At 36.4% G+C, this 19,262-nt stretch overlaps 1 protein-coding gene across 1 annotated transcript in view; it reads left to right on the top strand.

The window, feature by feature from the left end:
- The window catches only part of CHD9 (chromodomain helicase DNA binding protein 9), a 101,296-nt gene that overhangs the window by 16,262 nt on the left and 65,772 nt on the right, over nucleotides 1-19,262 (top strand). Inside the window, exon 4 of the mRNA XM_087738668.1 lies at nucleotides 2,678-4,280. Coding sequence (XP_087594794.1) covers nucleotides 2,844-4,280 — 1,437 coding nt within the window. The 5' untranslated portion in view covers nucleotides 2,678-2,843. The remainder of the gene's footprint in view (nucleotides 1-2,677; nucleotides 4,281-19,262) is intronic.

The following is a 19,262-nucleotide window of genomic DNA, read 5'->3' as shown; positions in this document are numbered from 1 at the left end:
TTGGATCCTTGAAGTGAAGCTGACATCTTCAGGTTATGTTTCCTTTTCATACCTACTAAGGTTTATTTGTTTTACAAAGCCTTTGCATTTTAAAAAGAGAGTTTGTATTATTTGTCTCTTATTTCCTCCCTTTCTTTCCTTATGCTGAAAGAAAGTAGGAAAAACTAAGATGTGTTTCTTGGGTTTTGAGCAAAGAAGCAAACTTCTGTGAGGCAAGCTCAGTTACAGTGTCACAAGTGCAGTGATGCCAGCTGTTATGCTTGCTTTTTTCCCATTTCTTTCTATAAAGGTACACAATAGTCAGTGAAACATGAAGAGATTGTCTGGTATGTGTTTTCTCAATATAGGGTTGTTTCAGTCCTGTTCAATGGTTCTTGGCTACTATGCGGTTAAACTCAGGAGCGCGTATAGTGGTTAATTACTATAGAGTAGCTGGTCCATATGTCACTTACACTATGTAAAAAAGAAAAAAAAATAATTGTACATCCTATTGTGTCTGTGTAGCTAAAGATAGAAGAAATCTCTCTTTTTTGTATTTTTCCAAGTTAGCACAAATTTAATAGCCTTCCTTACAAATCACAGTGAAATATAGTTTATCTCTGGGCATAACCAAGGAGCTGTATGCACTTTGCTGAGCTACTTATACTCAGTCTCAATATGTAAACTTTTATTGATGCAGGCTTCAAATTTGAGTTTTTAACAGTAGAGTCCTTAATAGCCTGGAACATGACATTTTACATGTGGCTACCACAATTTCCGTCTATCTTTTCCCGGATGGGGGGGTTCTTTAATTAGATAATTTGTTCTGTGTCTACAATATTCTTTCCTTGTACTTAATCTGACTTGCTTGTCTTCTCTTAGCTAAAATAGCTCTCCTCTGACTTATCTTTTAAGTTGAAATGTCCTAAGATGAGAGATGATTATAATAAAAATGCTACAAAAACCTCAAACCATGCCACATCACCTACCTGGATGCTGACGTTGATTTATCATCTGTTGGAAGGTGTTTGGTACTGGGAAAGTCATCATTCTGTTGCTTCTAATCATAAGCAGACAACTTAATCAGTGTTAGAAGATAATGGGCTCTAATTTATATTACTGCTTCCTTTAACTTGGGACTTCACAAAGTCCTGACTTTAAGCAGTAAGTTGTACGTGTATCATCTGGAATCCACAGCTACTTTGCTATGCTAAGCTGTCACCTTCCTAACCTTCTGTGCCTTTTTATGGCACCCTTGTTCTCTCTACTGATAGTAATTAACACTCATACCAATCCATACTTGATAGATGTCACCAATTGGTGTCTTTCAGTGTGATACAGAATCCCTCTGCCCTTTTTCTGTGTAGACCAGAAGTTTTATATACCCAAACCCTCAACAAGGTTGTTTAATTTAGATTAGGCTTTATACTGGCTATGGTCACAACACTTTCAGTGGAGTATAAGCAGAACAGGTTTTCATCAGCTTGTGAAATACTACTTTGTACTTAATAGGTTCAATATGAACCTTGTCCATCAGAGAATATTTTGGATTTCCAGAGGGTCCATTTCTGGAAGGATCCTATACTCATTTTATTCTTAGGAGAATTCATTAATGAAGAATTGCAATTGAAATGGAGGAGGAGAGCATGAAGGTGAGCTTTAGTAGTAGGGTCAGGAATTAGAAGCTGTGACTGTTTTCTTTCCTTTTTTTCTTTATGGTAATTAGATACCTGTATTGACAGGATAAAGGAATGATTATTCCATGAAGATGGTCATTTAAAGTGATTGCTCCTCTGTTCTAGAGGTCTACTAGTTATCTGGGGAGGTAAATTATCACAGAGACACATTTTCATTCATTTCCCATTCTGTTTGATTACACTGCAAATGTGCAAGTTTTTAGGCTAAAGTTAAACTAACCATCCTTCTCAGCTCCTCTTGCCTGAAATCCCTGATTGCAAACTAATTCATTGGTGATCACTCAGTGATACTATGAATAAATAAAAAACAACTTGTGTTTCAAAACTAGGTAAGTGTGTAAACTCTGTTGAACCAAAGGTAGTTCTTTTCCTGTGTTTATCTTTGACTGTGGCACTATATTAATCCTCTTGTCTTTCCTTTAAATAAGAGTTCTATTATGTCTTGAAGTGAGATAAAATATAGTTTTTTCAGAATCTTACTTAATGCAACTTAAATAGAAGAAACATAGTATCTCAGCTTTTCCTACTGAAGTCAAGGTAGCTTTGGTTTTAGATGTAGTTTATAAACTCTCAAGTTTCTTGTTCAAACATACAGAATTATTGTGTACATTTTATGTATTATATGATTTCTTTCTGCAAACAAATTTTAATTCTGGACTACTAAAAAACACAATCCTCTTACAATTTGGTAGTTTTAATGAAAATGGCAAAGGAGAATCTAAAAGTCTGCTTAGGTAATAGAGCAAACTGAACGGAAAAACCATTACATTGAAAACATCAAATATTACTTTAATTATGTACAGCACAAAACCAATAAATGCTGCACAGGGCATCGAGTATAAGCAAAAATAATTGATTTGTGGTTTAACTAAACTGTAAATTTATGAACAAAATATCAAAAATCTGTAAAAGTGTTGGGGAAGGGAAGGAGCCATGAGAAGAGTCAGGAAAGTAATTTTTCTTTCTCTTTTTTTTTTTTTTTTCCCCTCTCCCTCCCATAGGATGCTTTAACACCTTAAGACGAATGTTTCATCAGAAGCACTAATGGATGTTGGCATGCCTTGGATAAGGTGGTGACCGCTGGATGTCATTTGTTTCTGTTCACTGCAGAGAGCCAAAATTGACTCCAATTGGAGTTGAGAGAAAAAGCAGTACAGACCTATCAAGATGACTGATCCTATGATGGATTTTTTTGATGATGCCAATCTTTTTAGTGAGACCTTAGAAGGTTTGTCAGATGATGCCTTTGTTCAACCTGGACCTGTTTCACTTGTTGATGAATTGAATTTGGGTGCAGAATTTGAACCTTTGCACATAGACTCATTGAACCATGTGCAAGATGCTCAAAATCAACAAAAGATGAGTGAGTTTGATCAGCTGAATCAGTATGATTCACTGAAACTTCACTCAGTAAATCAGTCTTTTAATAGCTCAGCCGACAACGTCTTATCACCACACTCTCAATTCAACTGTTCACCAATTCATCCGCAAAACCAGTCTAATGGGATGTTTCCAGATGTGGCTGATGGTAGTCCTATGTGGGGTCATCAAACTGCCACAACTGTTTCGAATCAAAATGGGTCACCCTTTCACCAAGGACATTCTCAGTCTATGCAGCAAAACAAAAGCTTTGTAGCACACCATGACTTTGCCTTATTTCAGGCTAATGAACCGCAGCATCAGTGTGCCTCGCTACGGTCGCAACAAAGCAGAAACAACGCGGGGCAAGATGCTCTGAGTCAGCCAAAAGACTTCATGGAAGTTAACGTTTCTACTTCTCACAGAGTCAGTGTTAACCACCCACCTCCAGTTTCTAATCCATCAACTTCACAGCAGCCTCTGTCTGTTCAACCGTTTTCTCAAACTGCAAGTGCTTCAATACATTTTTGTGGGAATCAAGAAGGAAATTTTGATGGACAGTCCCCAACTATTACTCCATGTTCTGTCAATAATAGCCAACAATTTTCATCTCCTTATTCTTACTCTAATAACCACATTTCTCCTACCAGCCTTCTTCAGCCTACAACAGCTCTTTCTACTAGCCAGCAGACACACTCTATCTCTGACTTCACTGGAAGCGATGCCTTTACATCTCAAACAGGGACCAAGCAAGAAACAACTGAGCACATGTTGAATCCTAATACACCTTTGAATTCAAATAGTTTTCAAATGTTGCATTCTGCGCATCCTCAGGGCAACTTTAGTAGTTCAAAACTCTCTCCTGTGAATATTAGTTTTCCAGCTTCTGCTGGTTCTGCGTCTCAGATAAGCCATTTCACTGACCCTATTGAAAGCAACGGTTTTGCATCTTTAGATGATAACTTACTTCATCAGGTCGAGACTCATAATGAACCATTTACAGGACTTGACCCAGATGACCTCCTTCAGGAAGACCTTCTGCCACAATTTGATGATTCTGCATTTGTTCAGGATAGCACAAGCCATGTTTTAGAGCATGACCTAGAACACCATATAACCCCACAGCAAGTAACACAGTCATCTGATCTTGTTCGGGCACAGTCTCAAAGTCAGATCCATCCTTGGCATTCTTCAGTTTCTAATCAGCATCTGCAAGACAGAAGTCGTGTAACCTTACAAGGACAGGTATGTAGGGATTTGAGGGGCGGGGGTTTGAGCTGTTTGATTTGGTTGATCTGGTGAAATGAACAATAGTGACTGGTGCTTGTGCCAAAGCACAGTAACTGAGGTCTCTGAGCTGTTGTTATTTGACCCTGAAGAAGTCTATGTAACTGCTAGTTTAGAGAAAAAAAAAAAACCTGTTGGTGCAGACCTTTCTTTCTCTTGTTGTTTTCTTACCATTGTAGAGAACGAGATTTTTATGACCTGAAATATTTAATCAGAGAAAACGGTGCCGGTCCTTCTGCTGCTTATATTTCCCAAGTATAGCGGAGAAAATTGGTTGTTCTATGATTTTGGTGTTTTGGTGCAAATATAATGGCTTATTGTCTTTTAAAGTACTTATAGCAACATATTTTTAAGAGCTTTAATAAGGCTTGTGTGGCTGATTTCCTGCAAGAATTGTACTGGGTTTGTTGTTACTCGGTTCTTTGCTTGGTATCTTTGTGCTCGTGCTCATTGGCTAAAAATACAAACTTTGTTGTTGTTCTTGATGTGATCTACTGATCACATAGAAAACTTACGAAAGCCTATGCCACTGTTTGATTTTGTTACTTTTGGATAAACCAAAAAAACCTCGGCAGTTGTTTTGGTGTAACGTGCGCATCTACTGCAAGTGTTAAAGCCTTCCACATGGAGGACAAGATAGCATAAAAATGATATTGTACTTTAATGGTATACAAGAGAAATGAACTTTGCAGGCAGTGCTTTTTAGGTTATCTGAGAGAAATTAAAATTGTGTGAGCACTGAAGAGTTCAGAAAGACAATCCTTCAATCCTGCAGCCTGTTTCTTATGAGTGCTTTTGCATAACGTATGTAAAGTAGTGAATTTTCAAATAGTTTTGAGATATTAAGTCCACTTTTTTTTTTTTAACGCTGACCTTTCTCTTCATCTGTATCCTCTTCTCCTTTATAGGAAGTGTGTAAGTGTCAATAAATTGAAATATAGAGTGGTGCTTCTGGATTGCTTTAGTCTTTTAGGAGAGTAGCTAAGCTTTTAAAAAACAAACAAAATAGGGCTAGTAAAGTTATTTTTTCACAACACTGTAACCAGCAAAATCATGTTTTTATTACAGTTACTAGAAACCTCAGCATGTGTGAGATTCTTGCAGATTTTTCAGCTCAAACAATTCCTAAATCAAAAGAAAACACATCTTGAATATAGGAGAGACTTAATTACCAAAGGCACAAATAATTATTCTTTCAGCTTTTAAAATTTGTCAATCTTTGAAGCTATTGCTATGGTTTTGGAGACTGGTTTAGCGGCTTTCCTTGTTAATGCTTGAAGAGTGGTATCAGTGACTGCATTACCTGGAAGTTAATACCTTAGTATTATCACAGTGTGGCACTGCTTGGTAGCTAGCAGCCCAAATTTGATTTGACAGGAATGACTGAAACTTCTTCAATTAGATGGTTTGGCAGAAGGAGCTGTAGCTTCTGTGTGATAAATGCACGTATTCAGCTGCCATTGCTGGTTATCTAGGGTTTCCAAAATTGTGAGACTGTCTGTTGAAATCAACGTACATGTGAGCAGTGAAAGTATGACTTTTTATTTTAAACTCCTGTTTTAAATTCTGGTAGGAATTGAGCTTGTATTTGGGAAAGCAGAGGGAATATAAATGTTTTCTAATCTTCAATCTGTGCATTTCAAAATAGAGGCAACTCTAACATCAAATATATACATGCAGACAGCTTTAAAAAGGTTGTAATAACTGTATTACTTCTCTATATTCTTGCTACCAATATTCTGTCTACCTGAGAATATAGAGTGGTGTCTTATTGGGGGAAAAAAAAAATTATTGGGAAGGAAAGGAACTTAATTACTGGCTCTTGCTTCTACTTAGTTTGCAGGACACAGGCCTGCGAAGGAAGCAATGTAACACTTTTTTTTTTCCCCCTTTTTTTATGTCATTAGTGTAGAGATAAGGGTTTAACACATTTAATCTTTGGTCTTGGTTCAGTAGATTACTTCTCTATTACAACTTCTGCTTATGTTTATGGAGCATGTAATTTTCAATTCCTACTAGTGAAACTTTTTCTGTAAAATTGTGGTGTGATGTTAATAGAACGTGTCTACGGCTGTGTGTTTGAGATTAGCTTGATTAACTGAATGATGCAGTAGATGCATTCTGTTGGTTTCGATAAACTTTTCGTATTTTTTAGGTCAGGGAGGGGGAAGAAGAGGGCATGGCCCAATTAGCTACTCTTGTCAGTTATCTCGGTAAACTAAAGATACGTGGTGTAGTAGCTACCAGTGAGACGTGATCCTGTTTATTACTGTGTGTACAGTACTGCAGAGGGAGCAGCGCCCGAGTTCCCTGCCAGGAAGGGGAGTAGCAGAACCCAGAGTTGCGAACGGTGGCGTTGAGGCTCCTGATCTCCCATGAGCATTCTTGGGGTGAAGGGTGAAGAGGAAGCAGATTCCAGGAAAAGTGGGGGTGGCGAGAAATCCATGGGTTAGCATCGGTTGTGAGCAGCATGTGGGATACAAGCCAGGCGGCGAAAAGTAGGTCTGATAAAACTTTCTGGTGCTGTGACTTTTCTGTTGTATACATCAGAACCTTTCAAGACTTACTTCGATCTTGCTGACGTCAGTTTTAGCGCTTTGTTTTGTAACTAGGAATAGAGGGAAAGTTCTAAGGCCTGTGGAGAGTGTTTTAAGTTTTTGGGGGTTTGCTTTTGGTTTTTATTGTGGTGTGAAAAAAAAGCAACTTTACAGTATTGAAACTTTTTCTACATTTTTCCCCTGGAACTTTGAAATGAAATGGACAGAAAACAGATAGTTATAAAACTACTTGGTTTGGTTTTTATTATTTGGGGGTATGCAATAAATTGTCTGACCTTGAGTTTATCTAATCGGACAGATGTTTAATGTTTCCTTCAGAAACCGGTTGTGAAGCGGTAGCTGTCAAACTTTTGTGAGGCTTTTGTGAGGAATATGTTGATGGTGGAGTGACAGAAGCAAACAATGTAGAAACCTCTTTAAATCAGCAGTGTATGTGATATGAATAGTAATAGAAAAGTATGGCAATTACTGAAGTTAAGAAGTGTTTCAGATGTCTTTTGTCTGATTACAGTCCTAAGAGGGGTTTTAGATCTAATTCTCACTTTTATTCTCTGATCACTTTGTAGAATTTAAAGTTCAAGATGAGTTTGTTCTGTTTGAGCATTTTACAAATGTGTGTAGTTTAACCAGAGAGAAAAAAGGTGGGGTAAGGGACGGGGGGAAGGGGAATATTTGTCTTACTGAAACTGGTTGTTTTTAGGCTAGGAGCTAGGTGGGAAGGGATTTTGATAACTTTTGTATGTAATAGTTAAGGTGAAACCTTTATTGTTTAACAAGGCAATGTCTCATACTGGCTTTTGTACATGTTGAGGAAACAATTACTAGTGGATTTAATTATTTTCATCAGTTTTAGTTTGATAAACATTGAGATTTTTTCAGAAAGGAAAACTTTATTTTATGAAATAGTTAATGAACTGTAGCTATCGGAATGGACTCAACATTAGACAACCAACGATCTTTAACTACAGTTATGCTGAGGTTATTCAAAATTAAGAAAGAACATTAAATATTTGTTGTTTCATTATTTGACAGCAAGCATACTCATTACATTTTTGTACAGCTATTCTTCTGATAGAAATTAATTTAAAAATTAATACAATCTGTTCAGTGTAATAATACTGCAGAAATAAAAACAATCTAGAATGTCTAATGCTGCTATTATACTTTCTATGCCTGCTGTAATTAGATTATAATTGTAAATAAATTGTGCCTCTCAATTTTACATCATGCATTTTTCATCAGAGTTAGTTTGAGAACAGAAAGTAGAGAAATGCACTGAAGATTTGTGTAGCTTCAGCTTTGAGTAATATTAACACTTCTGATCTTTTTAACTCCACTTAAAACTGTTTTGAGTTTGCTAAAGCTAAATAATCTATTTGCTTTTCATAAAGTTGAAAAAAGATGACAAAAATACAGGCTTCAACATTCAGTTCTGCATGTTTAGAAGAAAAAGGAAGTTGGAAAGATAATCTGAAGTATTAACTGTCCTAAGAGACGTTTACAACCATGTCACTGTGTATGTTATTTTGTAATAAGCATTTTAATCTCTTCTGGCTACATATATGAAAGCAGAATAATTGAGACCAAACTGGAAAATAATATTCCATTAATAATCTTAAGTGATGTAGGACAAGGTGGTAGTCTTAGTTCTTAACTCAGGTGAATCTTTTTTCCCCTTTTGTGACTAAAAGTTTGGCACCTAACCTGATAATTCAGTGTATTCATGAATTCCAGTATCTCACATCTGACTGCCTTTTTTTTACTGACTTGGAACATGCAAGTGCTTTTGTGCTTGCAAGCATGAGCTTTCCTACCACTTGTTTTACAGCAACAGATGACACTATTTTTGGAGAGAATTTATCTTGCCCTTGTTGAAAGTTTAGCAAAGAAAGTCTGAAGGTTGTAGATGGTTGCTTGGTTGGTGTCATACCCTGGGACATCTGTATATATCAGAATGGCATAACCTCATATATATGAGTGTATCATCAGAGGTGGAACTAAGTTTGACCTGATCAAAGTCCAGGCTTAGGTGCTGCTGAGATGCATGTCCTGAATAGTCACAGGCGTTTCACCTCTGACTGTGTTCGCAGATGCCTCCCTTTGATATCAACTCTAAAGTGGTTGTAGACAAGTATCCCTTGGACAATTCCACTCGTAAACCTCTTACTCTGCCATTGGTTGCTCTTCTACTTGTATATGAAATCTTGCACTGTAAAGTTTTTATGAGAGAAATACATAGTAAGCAGTGATTTCTCAGCTAGTTATGGTAGGTACAAGAAGTCAGTTACTTGATAGATGCAGTTATGGAAGATGTATGCAAGTCAAGAATATAGATGTATGCAAGTCAAGAATATAGTATTTGTCAGAATGTATTTCGTACATTCTGTATGGTTTAATTTTAAGTGAGCCTGTAATGTGAAATATTTTAAAATAATGAAGTGATCACACTATATATACATTCTTTGTAGAAGAGACTGGCTATTTTGCATACTAAGTTTATAGGTTACGGCTCCTAAGTGTTGTTACAATACAAGATTGTAAAATTATGATGCTGTTATATATATTGCTTGTGAAGCAGTGGATGACAGTTTTCAGGGGAACTGAGCCTAATAAAGACACATCTCAAAATTTGCCCTACTTTGCATCATCTGAAAACTGAAAACTAGACATCTGTTCCACTAAGCATTTGTGTTTGTGGGGGGCATTAAAAATGATATGTTGTAATCTTGAAGTGTAAAAAAAACCACACCCCACACCTGCCAAAAAAACAACCCCCAAACCGAAAGAGCCCTAACCCCTTGTTCTTTTTCCTAAAATACTTAACAGTGCTGGTATAGCTCCCATTAAGCATATCTACTGTATTTATGTTGTTCTTGTTCCTTTAATTATGGTTAATTTTATGGGTGGCATCATCATAACAAGAAATGTAAATCTTTGTCTGAACTTTTCCTTTTAAACATTTCTAGGAGTTGTATGCTCTGGATTTAGTTCTTTGTGCTAAAAGAACAAGTTTCACCTTCCTTGTAGGAAATTAATAAATTGTCTGTACCACAGCGAGGCAGCAGAATTCAGTTGTCATCTCCCAGCACCTAGTAGGTTTATCATATGTGTACAAGTAATGAAAGTAATCCCTCCACTGACCTTCTTTGTACCGTACTTTCTGGCTTTTTTTCTTTTTCTGTTATTTTCAGACAGGCCTGCACAAATAGGGGGGGAGTGAAAGTGGCGAAGCTGTGTCAAATGCACAGAGTTAATGAGAGGAGTAGGGCAGTGTCTCTGAGCTCGAGTAGTGCAGCTCCTGCAAGGAACTGTCTTTTTAAACTATAGCTGTATATAATAGGTTTTCATTACTAATCTATGGCTTTTTGCCAATGATGTATTCATCACTGAAGACAGCAATATTTTGATAGCTTTCTAGTTGAATGTGTATGAAGCATTTCTTTTTGTATATATTTTATCCAAGTTTTATATAAGCATTTTATACATTTTAATTCTTTTTAAAATGACAAATTGCATAGGTTGGGGAAAGGAAGCACATGTTTGTGAGAGCAGTTTGTAACACATTTACTGATGAGTATTCTAATTTTTAATTTCTCCATTTTTCATTCACCTTGTTTTTCCTTTCAAAATGCAGCTGTATAGTAAGGGAAAGACAAATTTCTGGACTTTTAAGAACAGGGAAAATGTGCCAGAGTAGCTGCTTTACTGTTTTAAAAAGGCTTTATACGTTTGTTAGTAATTGCCATCTCTGTTGGGTAGAGTTTAATTGTTTCATCATTCTTTTTTTGAATCTTGTTTGCTATCACTACTGTTTTTCCTAAGTCTCTCAGCCTTCGTCACTTGTGAAATCATTAGGCTGTCCAATTCTTTGTGTATGTTTCCTCTTTAAAATGAAGTACTTGCTGTTGTAATGATTTTTATAATTTAAGAATATCATTTTTTCCTGAGATAATTGCACACTCATTAAATGACTGCAATAATTGTCTTTAAAATGTGCCAAAAGAGAAGCATTTTTGTAAAAATTAGTTAACAGATGGCAAGCATAGGAAGGCAGCTTCTGGGTAGGCCAACTTACAGGAGCAATCCTATAGATATCAAGGTGAGACTAGTTGACAAAAATAAGTAAAATAGGTATTGTTTTTTTAATGATATTGCAGAATAAGTGTGATTGAATAATCTAAATAATTATTTGCAAGCAGCTACATTGTTACCACTGAAGAACTATAAAGCAGTTCAGTAATGTGCAAGTACAGATACAATTGTGCAAGCTTAGTGTCTGGAAGAAGTGGTACCTAATTACAGAGAGAACAGAAAACAAAACCCATCTTAAATTGTCTTCTAAAGACAGTGACCCATACTATAGACTGTTAAAGCTGTAGTTCAGTATATGCCTAAAGTAGAATTAGTTTAAGAGGAAAAAAGTTTATGGAAAAAAGCTCCTGTTCTTCCGCTTTGTATTGTGTTAATGCAACCATTTGTGCTATGAACTGAACTGGGAAACTCATTCAGGTGCAGAGCAACTTTTTACTTTTTTTGTTGGGCGTGTTTTTCAGGAATACCAGTTCCTGATGTAGTTCTCCTCTTAGTTGTACAGCATTGTGTACCATAGAAGCAGTGGTGGGGAGAGAGGAAGGAGTGGGAAGCATCATTTTCTGCAGTAGAGGCAAAATAATTGTACATGCAAAGAGCATGCAAGTGGGCTTGTTGTGGGACTATCCATTGGTACCGGTAACCACTAATCTGTTTTGTCTAACGCTGTTCTCTAAAGTCTGAGATTTTGAGTGGCTTCAAATGTTGCCTCTAAAACTTCCAGAACAGCACTTCATCTTGAGACATTTTGTAGAAAATGAATGCTTTACGCAGTGTTAGTGAAGTGTTATTACTGAAGAAGAAGCAGAACTTGTAAAGAAGTTAACCAGTAGTATGGTTTGAAGCCAAAGAATCTGAAGTACATTTGGAATTCATGTGGCTTTTGTCCAGATGTCTGTGTGCTTTATGCACTCAGGTTTTACAATTTCTTTTAGCTGTTATGTTACTTCTAAATATATAGAGAGATCAAAATAATTTCCAGCACTTTGTCTACCTAACAGCCTCCTACATGTGGAGAGGTGTTGTTTTCTTTGTTAATTATCAGGTTAAAAAATTTGCACAAGTTCCTGGCTACGTGGATTTGAATTTGGGAACTCTTAAGGCTAATAAATACAAGTGAGTAGATTTCTAAAATGATGAGACTGAGAATTCTTACATTGATTTGAATAAGTTTGATAAATGAATCTAGGAATGTAGCTTTAGGCTAGAAGCAGTTGACAAGTCTTATGTTTCTGAAAGCTGTGTAATTTGTAGTAAAGATTGATTTTTCTTTCATAAATGTGGCAGGTTTTCTTTTGTGTGGGTTGTTTGGCTTGTGTTTGCACTTACTTGGGTTTTTTGCTCCCTTGATGTCTTACTGTGAAGGCTAGCATTTTAATTTATATCTTAGGAAAATGTTCTCATCTTTTACATACTGCCTTTTCAGAAATTAGTCTGTATTTGAAAATAATTTCAATGTTAGTAGCATATCATCTATATGCACATAATGCCTATTCAATAGCATATTGAATTGCAAACCAGAACGAGTTTCATAGATTGATAGGAAGGCCTCTTTTAAGACATACTCATGATTTCACAATTTAGTTTTAGTTTATATGTTAGAAAGAAAAGAGAAGTTGGCCTTAGTGTTAAAGAAGATACCGCAAATATTTTGGTTCTGAGCATTTTGTTTCTTTTCTTATGGTTTGAAACATTGTTTCACAAAGAGACTTCTGACGCACAGGTTTTTAAAATAATCTTAACAGTAATCTTAAAAACAATTGTTTCACTGTACCATCTTTTTTAGTGAGTACCACACATATAGGAGGAGAGTTCTTTAATAGTACTTTAAGCAAACTTACTAGAAAAACATAGCTATTGTGCTTTTTGCGACTTGCAACATGCTATGGCTGACAGTACCTGGTTTTATACTTCAGAAGGATAAGAAATAGTACTAGAAGATGCAGTACATTTGGGTTGGTTTTCAGCTGCTGCTCATGAGGCCCAGGTATGGCTCAGCTCAATGTGTACGTTTTGTCGTAGCAGGAACTTTGGTTCCTGCAGGTCTTAAAGCAGGAACCAGCTGTTACAGAACACAAGTTGTCACAGGGAAGGCAGGTAAATTAAGGAACACATGAGTGACAAAATCAGACATGTGTCTTACTATCTTTGAGTTTAGCAAGAACAATTTTTTAAAAAAGATTAGGCAAATTTATTTTTATATGTCTGTGTTGTAGCTCCTATTTATATCATCCTATGGAGGATTCTTTGACCTGCAATCATGTGGTATTATGAAATCTGATCAACTCCACATAGTACACAGGAGGCATATTTTATGGTGCCAGCCCAGTGTGCTTTTTGGCTTAATATAGTTAATTGCAAATGTGTACAGGCTTTGACTGATTTCAGGAGATTTTCAGAAATGGTGACCCAACCTTGCTTTTTGGGGACAGAGGTATGAAGGTGCTCCTGCTCCTGGCTGTGCTTGAGGATGTCCTTGGCAGCCCACTGCCGTCTCTAACCAGGCTGTGGTTCTGCTGTATGTTGATAGCAGTTTCTGTTGACTTTAACTCCATTGAAATTGATAAGGATTTCTCTTGTCTTGAGCTTCACACTGGGTCTAGTCCTGCCTTTTCTGCTAATAGTCAGACTCAGTTGAGATAAAAAATTATTGCTATGTTTATGTTTCTAGAGACCTGTCTTGCAACTTTTTCAGTTTGATCCCTACCAAAAGTTCATGCTTCCTGCTGTTTTGTTTTGTTTTTCTAATGGTTATCCCTGTGAAGCTCCTGGATGGTATGTTCTTTCTCTAGAAATTTTTAAGAGACTTTTGGGGAAAAACGGTTTGGGTTTTCTTGCTTTTGGTTTTTTCCTTTGCCTGAAACTGAATCCTGTTGGTCCCCAGTAGTATCCTCTGACCTGTGACCTCTATTTTCAAACTACTGCCTCTTTTTGATAAATTCCTTTTCTGTAGGCATCTAGTTTTCCTCCTCAATTAGGGGGGAGGATTTTATTCAGAAATATTTAATTGAGAAAACTAGATTAAACAGGTGTGGTTTCATTAAGCTTGCATATATGCTAAAGTAGTCTTTTATATTGGAGATTCTGGCATATAAATCTGTTAAAGTAGTTCACTGAAGCTGACTTAAAAATATTTAAGTTGGGTTGAATTGAAGTGGAAGAGGTACGCCCCCCCTTTAATTTAAATGGAAATATGCTGTACAGTCGGTACTGATATTAATGATATTAGTGACTCCCTAGCTGTTGATGTTAAAAATAAATTACTTTTCCCAATGTCTGTCAGTATATTTTAATGTATGTTAAGAACTGATTTTTTTTGTCTCATTAAAATTGCAAGCATTGAAAACATTTTGGCTACTCTGTTGGGTATCAAGGAATACTACAAAAAAGCCATATTCAGAGATTGAGTAAACTTTTAAACTTAACTGCTTCTAGTGAAAAAATAGAGATCTTACATGCTAGCCTTTCTGAATATGCAATCTGTTTTGATTTAAAGGTGGTTCATGATCAGTATTGCCCTATTAATATGGATTCAAATCATCTTTTTTTCACGTCTGTCATCGTTCACAGTACTTCATTGTTCTGCCATGAGCAAGTAGTGAAAATGCATAGGTTTTTTAAAAACTAAAAAAAAAAAAAAATTAAAAGGAGGTTGCCAATATTATGATAGAATCATTTCCTGGTGCTGACCAAGACAATGACCAGTTGCAGCACATTGTTCCAGGAGCTGTCATACTTTGAGTAAGCTGCTTCGCTTCACTTCTAAGTGAATTTTGTTTTACCATTGCACTCAATGTACTACAAAATTGGAGTAGCATTTGGGAGATCATGCTGTTAAAATATGTTCTGGAAGAGAATCTCTGTGTTTTGTTTAATCTGTGGTTGTTTCTCTGACCTAGCCCAGCTTTCCTTTTTGTAGGTAATTGCATAAGGGAGGCGTTGAGACAAAAGATGGGCAGGTTCATGCTAGTTCTGCATAGTTCTTGCCTGCTTGCCCTTCGCTTTCATCACTTCAGTAGGTTAAGTGACTCCTTTAAGTAGCAGAAGAGTACAGAAAGTAGACCACGGACGGTTCTGCAGTTTACAGCCCTTCACAACTGTAATGATTTCTGACTCTGGGACAAAAAAACAAGTGGAGAGGTTCTCGAGGGGGAGAGTGTAAGGAAATAGTGGCAGTAGCAACTTCATGAGGATGAAAGGGTTTTTGTTTTCAATTATAAAAATATTTTCTTACAAGGCCACTCCCATGAGAGGTGTAGAAAGAACACTTTAACTGAAATTGTTTTGACAAGAAACAGCTGCCATTAAGGTCCCATTGCTTTTTCTTGCTAAGTAAGAGATGTACGCTGTGCTGGTTTCTTAGGGTGCATGGGATAGGCATCCTGAAGCTGATCTTCGGTGTTTGGATTAAGGTGAATAAAAAGCTCCTTGTGTGTTGTTCTTTTTGGAGGTAGTTTAGGTGGGTTTTTGTCTCCTGGTGTTCCTCTGTAGCTGGTAATGAAACACATGAGAAAATTACTCTCTTGATGGTACACAAAAGTGGTGGCCATTTAGAACATGAGTGAGCAGGTAGCAACATGAGAAAACGCAAAGAGGAAAGCTCTTTTTTCAGTTTAATTTGGAGTTTTTTGTAATTTTGTTTTCTGTTCTGCATACTTTTTGCAGCCAATTCTTTGTTGTTTTACATTAAAATCTCAATTTCTAGAGATTTTGTCATCTTGTGTAAATGATAATTTCTGTCTAAAGGTAAACAAAATTACTTGATTACAACTACTTGAAAAGAAAACAGTAGCTACAACCTGAATACTTTTAAAATAATATGGAAGTTTACTGAAGACTGTAAATCTGAATAGTGCTTATGTTATTTAAATTGCTGGTTGTGCAGTGAAGAGGTTGGATAAAAGCTATCTCAACACACTTCACTTCATGCCCTCTAGTTTGTATGGCATGTATAGGTTACTCAAATGTTCTTTTTTCATTAAAAATAAAGTCAAAATTTCAGCTGCTATTTACAATTTAAAGCTTTATGCAGCTTCTAAAATAAAACCTTTATTTAGAATCTTCTGTCTGTGTCTACCATGTTGAAAAGATTGTCCTGTATCTTGGTATTTCCCAGTGAGCTCAAACTTGAGTCTACAGTGGCAGGTGAAAAAGCTGCACGCTTGGTTCTGCCAGTTTTTAGGCTTTCTTCAGTGTGAAATACTTTCTAGTAATGTAGAAAAAACATAGATTTTAATTTATTTAGATTGAGCTTGTGCACCTCTTTCTACCCCCTTCCCCCTTTCCAACTTTTAATGTGAGGTAATTTTATACATGCAAATGATAGATATGGTATGTTTTCAACTGCATATAGCTGTAATGTTCGAACACGATTATGTCTTTAGTTTTCACAGTATTTGTTTCATGGTGTGCATTGCAGTTTGTATTTATTTTGGTATCAGGTCATTGACATAGATGTTATTACTTTGCTGTCTGGATGACAATAGCACTCCGATGCTTCGGGTCACTATTGGCATTCTGTTGTATATACAGGTATGGTATGTTGCTTTTGTTGCTGGTTTGCCTTAAAGTTAGATTATTGAATTCCTAGTCTGCATCTGCTTCGTGGTTTCACTCAATAATATTTGTGTACTAAGCTGAAGTTAGCAACAGAGTTCCGGTGGATTAGTGTGAGTTTATTTGAGCTGTTATTAAAAACCCATATATTTTAAGAAAACAGCAATAAAAGTCGTGGTGAAAAGGGAAACTTGAAAAGGTCAATATATTCTGTGTGCAACACTTCTTTCTTTTGCCTTATTTTGTGGATGGAGTATATTTAATTTCAGGTATTTTTTCATCTTTTCTTGTTACAGGTTTGAATTTATTATTTGTAGCATTCTGATTACAGAATTCCAATGTTCTGTATTTCCAAGCAAATACAGGCTTGGATTTTATTTGGCCGCGTGTTTTGCTTCTTGATCGTGCTTGCAGTTTTGGAAAAGTGCTAATGCTTAACTTCCTTTTGTGACTCATAAGGCCTTAAAGTGAGCTGCTGTGTTATTATAGGTCTTGTGCCTTTGCAGACGGGCAGTTTCTGAAAGAATCTTTCCCATTAGAGACTAATTTCCTTTGTGTCAGTAAAAAAGATTAAGTTTCAGAAGCTTTACTTCGACAGTCATATTGAAAGACTTGTTTCTGCATTTAAACCTGAGCCTGTGAATTGTCTTACTGACTTCAGACAACCAAAGTTGCAAATTTGTCTTTCTTCCAGGAGAGGAGCTTTAGAATATCAAAAGAAAAAAAAAGTGTAGAAAGTAAGCAGTAGTTTCTGAAATCGATGGTTAGAAATATAAACTATTAGAGCAGTCTTCTCTTTGTTTTTATTATGCATAGAGAATTGAAACAGGCTTAAGTAATCAGAATGGAAGTACAGTAAGTGGAATCTTCTCAGGATATATTATGCTAAATTTTAAATTTCCTATATTAAACTTTTTGGAAGGAGGAAGAGCGATAAACCCTGCATTTCTGGGAATACACAATTTCCTCAAAACTTCAAACTTAATACATTTTAATTTATACATTGAAAAGTTCCTTTTTCAATCATAATTTAACGCTAGGGAATATGTGTAGACAATACTTCAATAGAGGAACAACAGTTTAAATATTGTCATAAATGGACAAGTGCACTCCACAGCATTTGCCTTTTTAAAAGTATTTATTCAGCCATTTCTTAACCTGTATAAAGTAGTAATTTGCCATGGAAGTCCTGTCAGTAGGTGCACATTTAAGAGGCTCAGATGCACAGGTATGAAGGAAAAATATGGAAGTTAGAAGGCAATGGTAGACACTACTAAGCATGAATTTAAAACAAGAATAACAAAACAGGAGGTGTAAAAGACTGATATTTTGACTAAGTGGTCTAATGACTAATATTTCTTCAAAAGATATTTTGACTAAGTGGTCAAAATATCTTTTGAAGAAATAGGGGTCCCTATAGCATTTCCACAGTTCTTTGGTTTTGATGCATTTGAATGCCTTGAGGGAAGGGGGGGAGGAGGTAGGTAACAGGAAGGCCCGTTTAGCATTGCTTTAGCAGAACTTTTGTTCAGGTTTTCTTTTGTCAGATGAGACTCTATATGGAAGTAGGGAGAAAAGAAAGAATGAGTAGATTATGCAGTGTCAAAAGGTTGGATTTAGCAGCTTGTGGTTACCATAATGGTAATATCTTATGTGGATTCTCAGAGGTCCAAGAAGGATTGAGCTCATGTTTCATTTCACTCAGGAAGATCTCTCTTCTCTACCTGTCCGTCTGCTTCGTGTTAAGTGGTAGGGACATCTGAGATTTCTGTTCTCCTAATTTGACTAAATTTGATCAATGGGTTAGAAATTACTAGGAGCTTGGAAGCATAAACACACAGACTTGTATGGCATGGTTGTATAGCCTTGGGTTTTTTTTAAAAGCAAGCTGCATAAAAATTAAACAGCTGTCCCCTGTAGTTTAATGTGCATATATAACGGTAACCTGAGAGCTGAAAAACAACCTAGCTGAATATTTTGAAGCTAAATCTTTCTTGTAAGTCTTTGATGATCATACATTCTTTGACTAAAGCCTGGCTTCACAATAAGGGACAGAAGTGTTCCTTGCTCTATGAGGGACAACTGTTCTGTCACTTAGGGGGCTGGGGGAGCATTTAGTGTATCTTACTGTTTTGTCTTATATCAAGCAACTTGGGAAAGAGGCCAGTCAGGTGAACGTATTAATAATGTGTTTCCTTGGGACAGCCAGTGAGGTTTGATGAAGTCGTAGTCAACAAACTTAGCTCCATGTCATGTTATCCTTGGGTAAGTTAATCTTGAATGTAATAACCGCATGAAGATGTCTTATATCCAGTGACGAAGCATCCAATTCGGGAGGGAAATGGGCTGCTACTTTGCACTGCTATTTTAAATTTCAAAATGTGTGGCGTTTGCTAGGCTGGCATGGGTTTTTAGTTGGCGTGGGGATGGTTTAGCTTGAGGAACATTAGGAAAAAGTCCACTGGTGTCTGCGGAACTCTTTTTGCTACTTTACCATTCAGAGCTCTGTAGAGAGCTGAAGAGCAATGACGTGGTTCACAGTACGGGTATTGGCATTTGTCTGTCCTCTTTATTCATATCACTGCTACATCTGCTTTTTAAAAATTAAGCATATAGTAGCAGGAGGACTAGAAAATCTTGCCTACAGTAAGCTTATACTTGGTACATTTTGTTGCTATGTGTTATATTTTCAAGATATCTAATGTTTGCAAACTGGAAAGACGGAATACTGAATTAT

The sequence above is a fragment of the Nipponia nippon genome, unplaced genomic scaffold (assembly GCF_047370975.1).
Source record: "Nipponia nippon isolate SJK-2023a ecotype South Korea unplaced genomic scaffold, ASM4737097v1 scaffold_7, whole genome shotgun sequence".
NCBI lineage: Eukaryota > Metazoa > Chordata > Aves > Pelecaniformes > Threskiornithidae > Nipponia > Nipponia nippon.
Note: the sequence above shows the minus strand (reverse complement) of the source record. Positions and strands in the feature narration are given on the sequence as shown.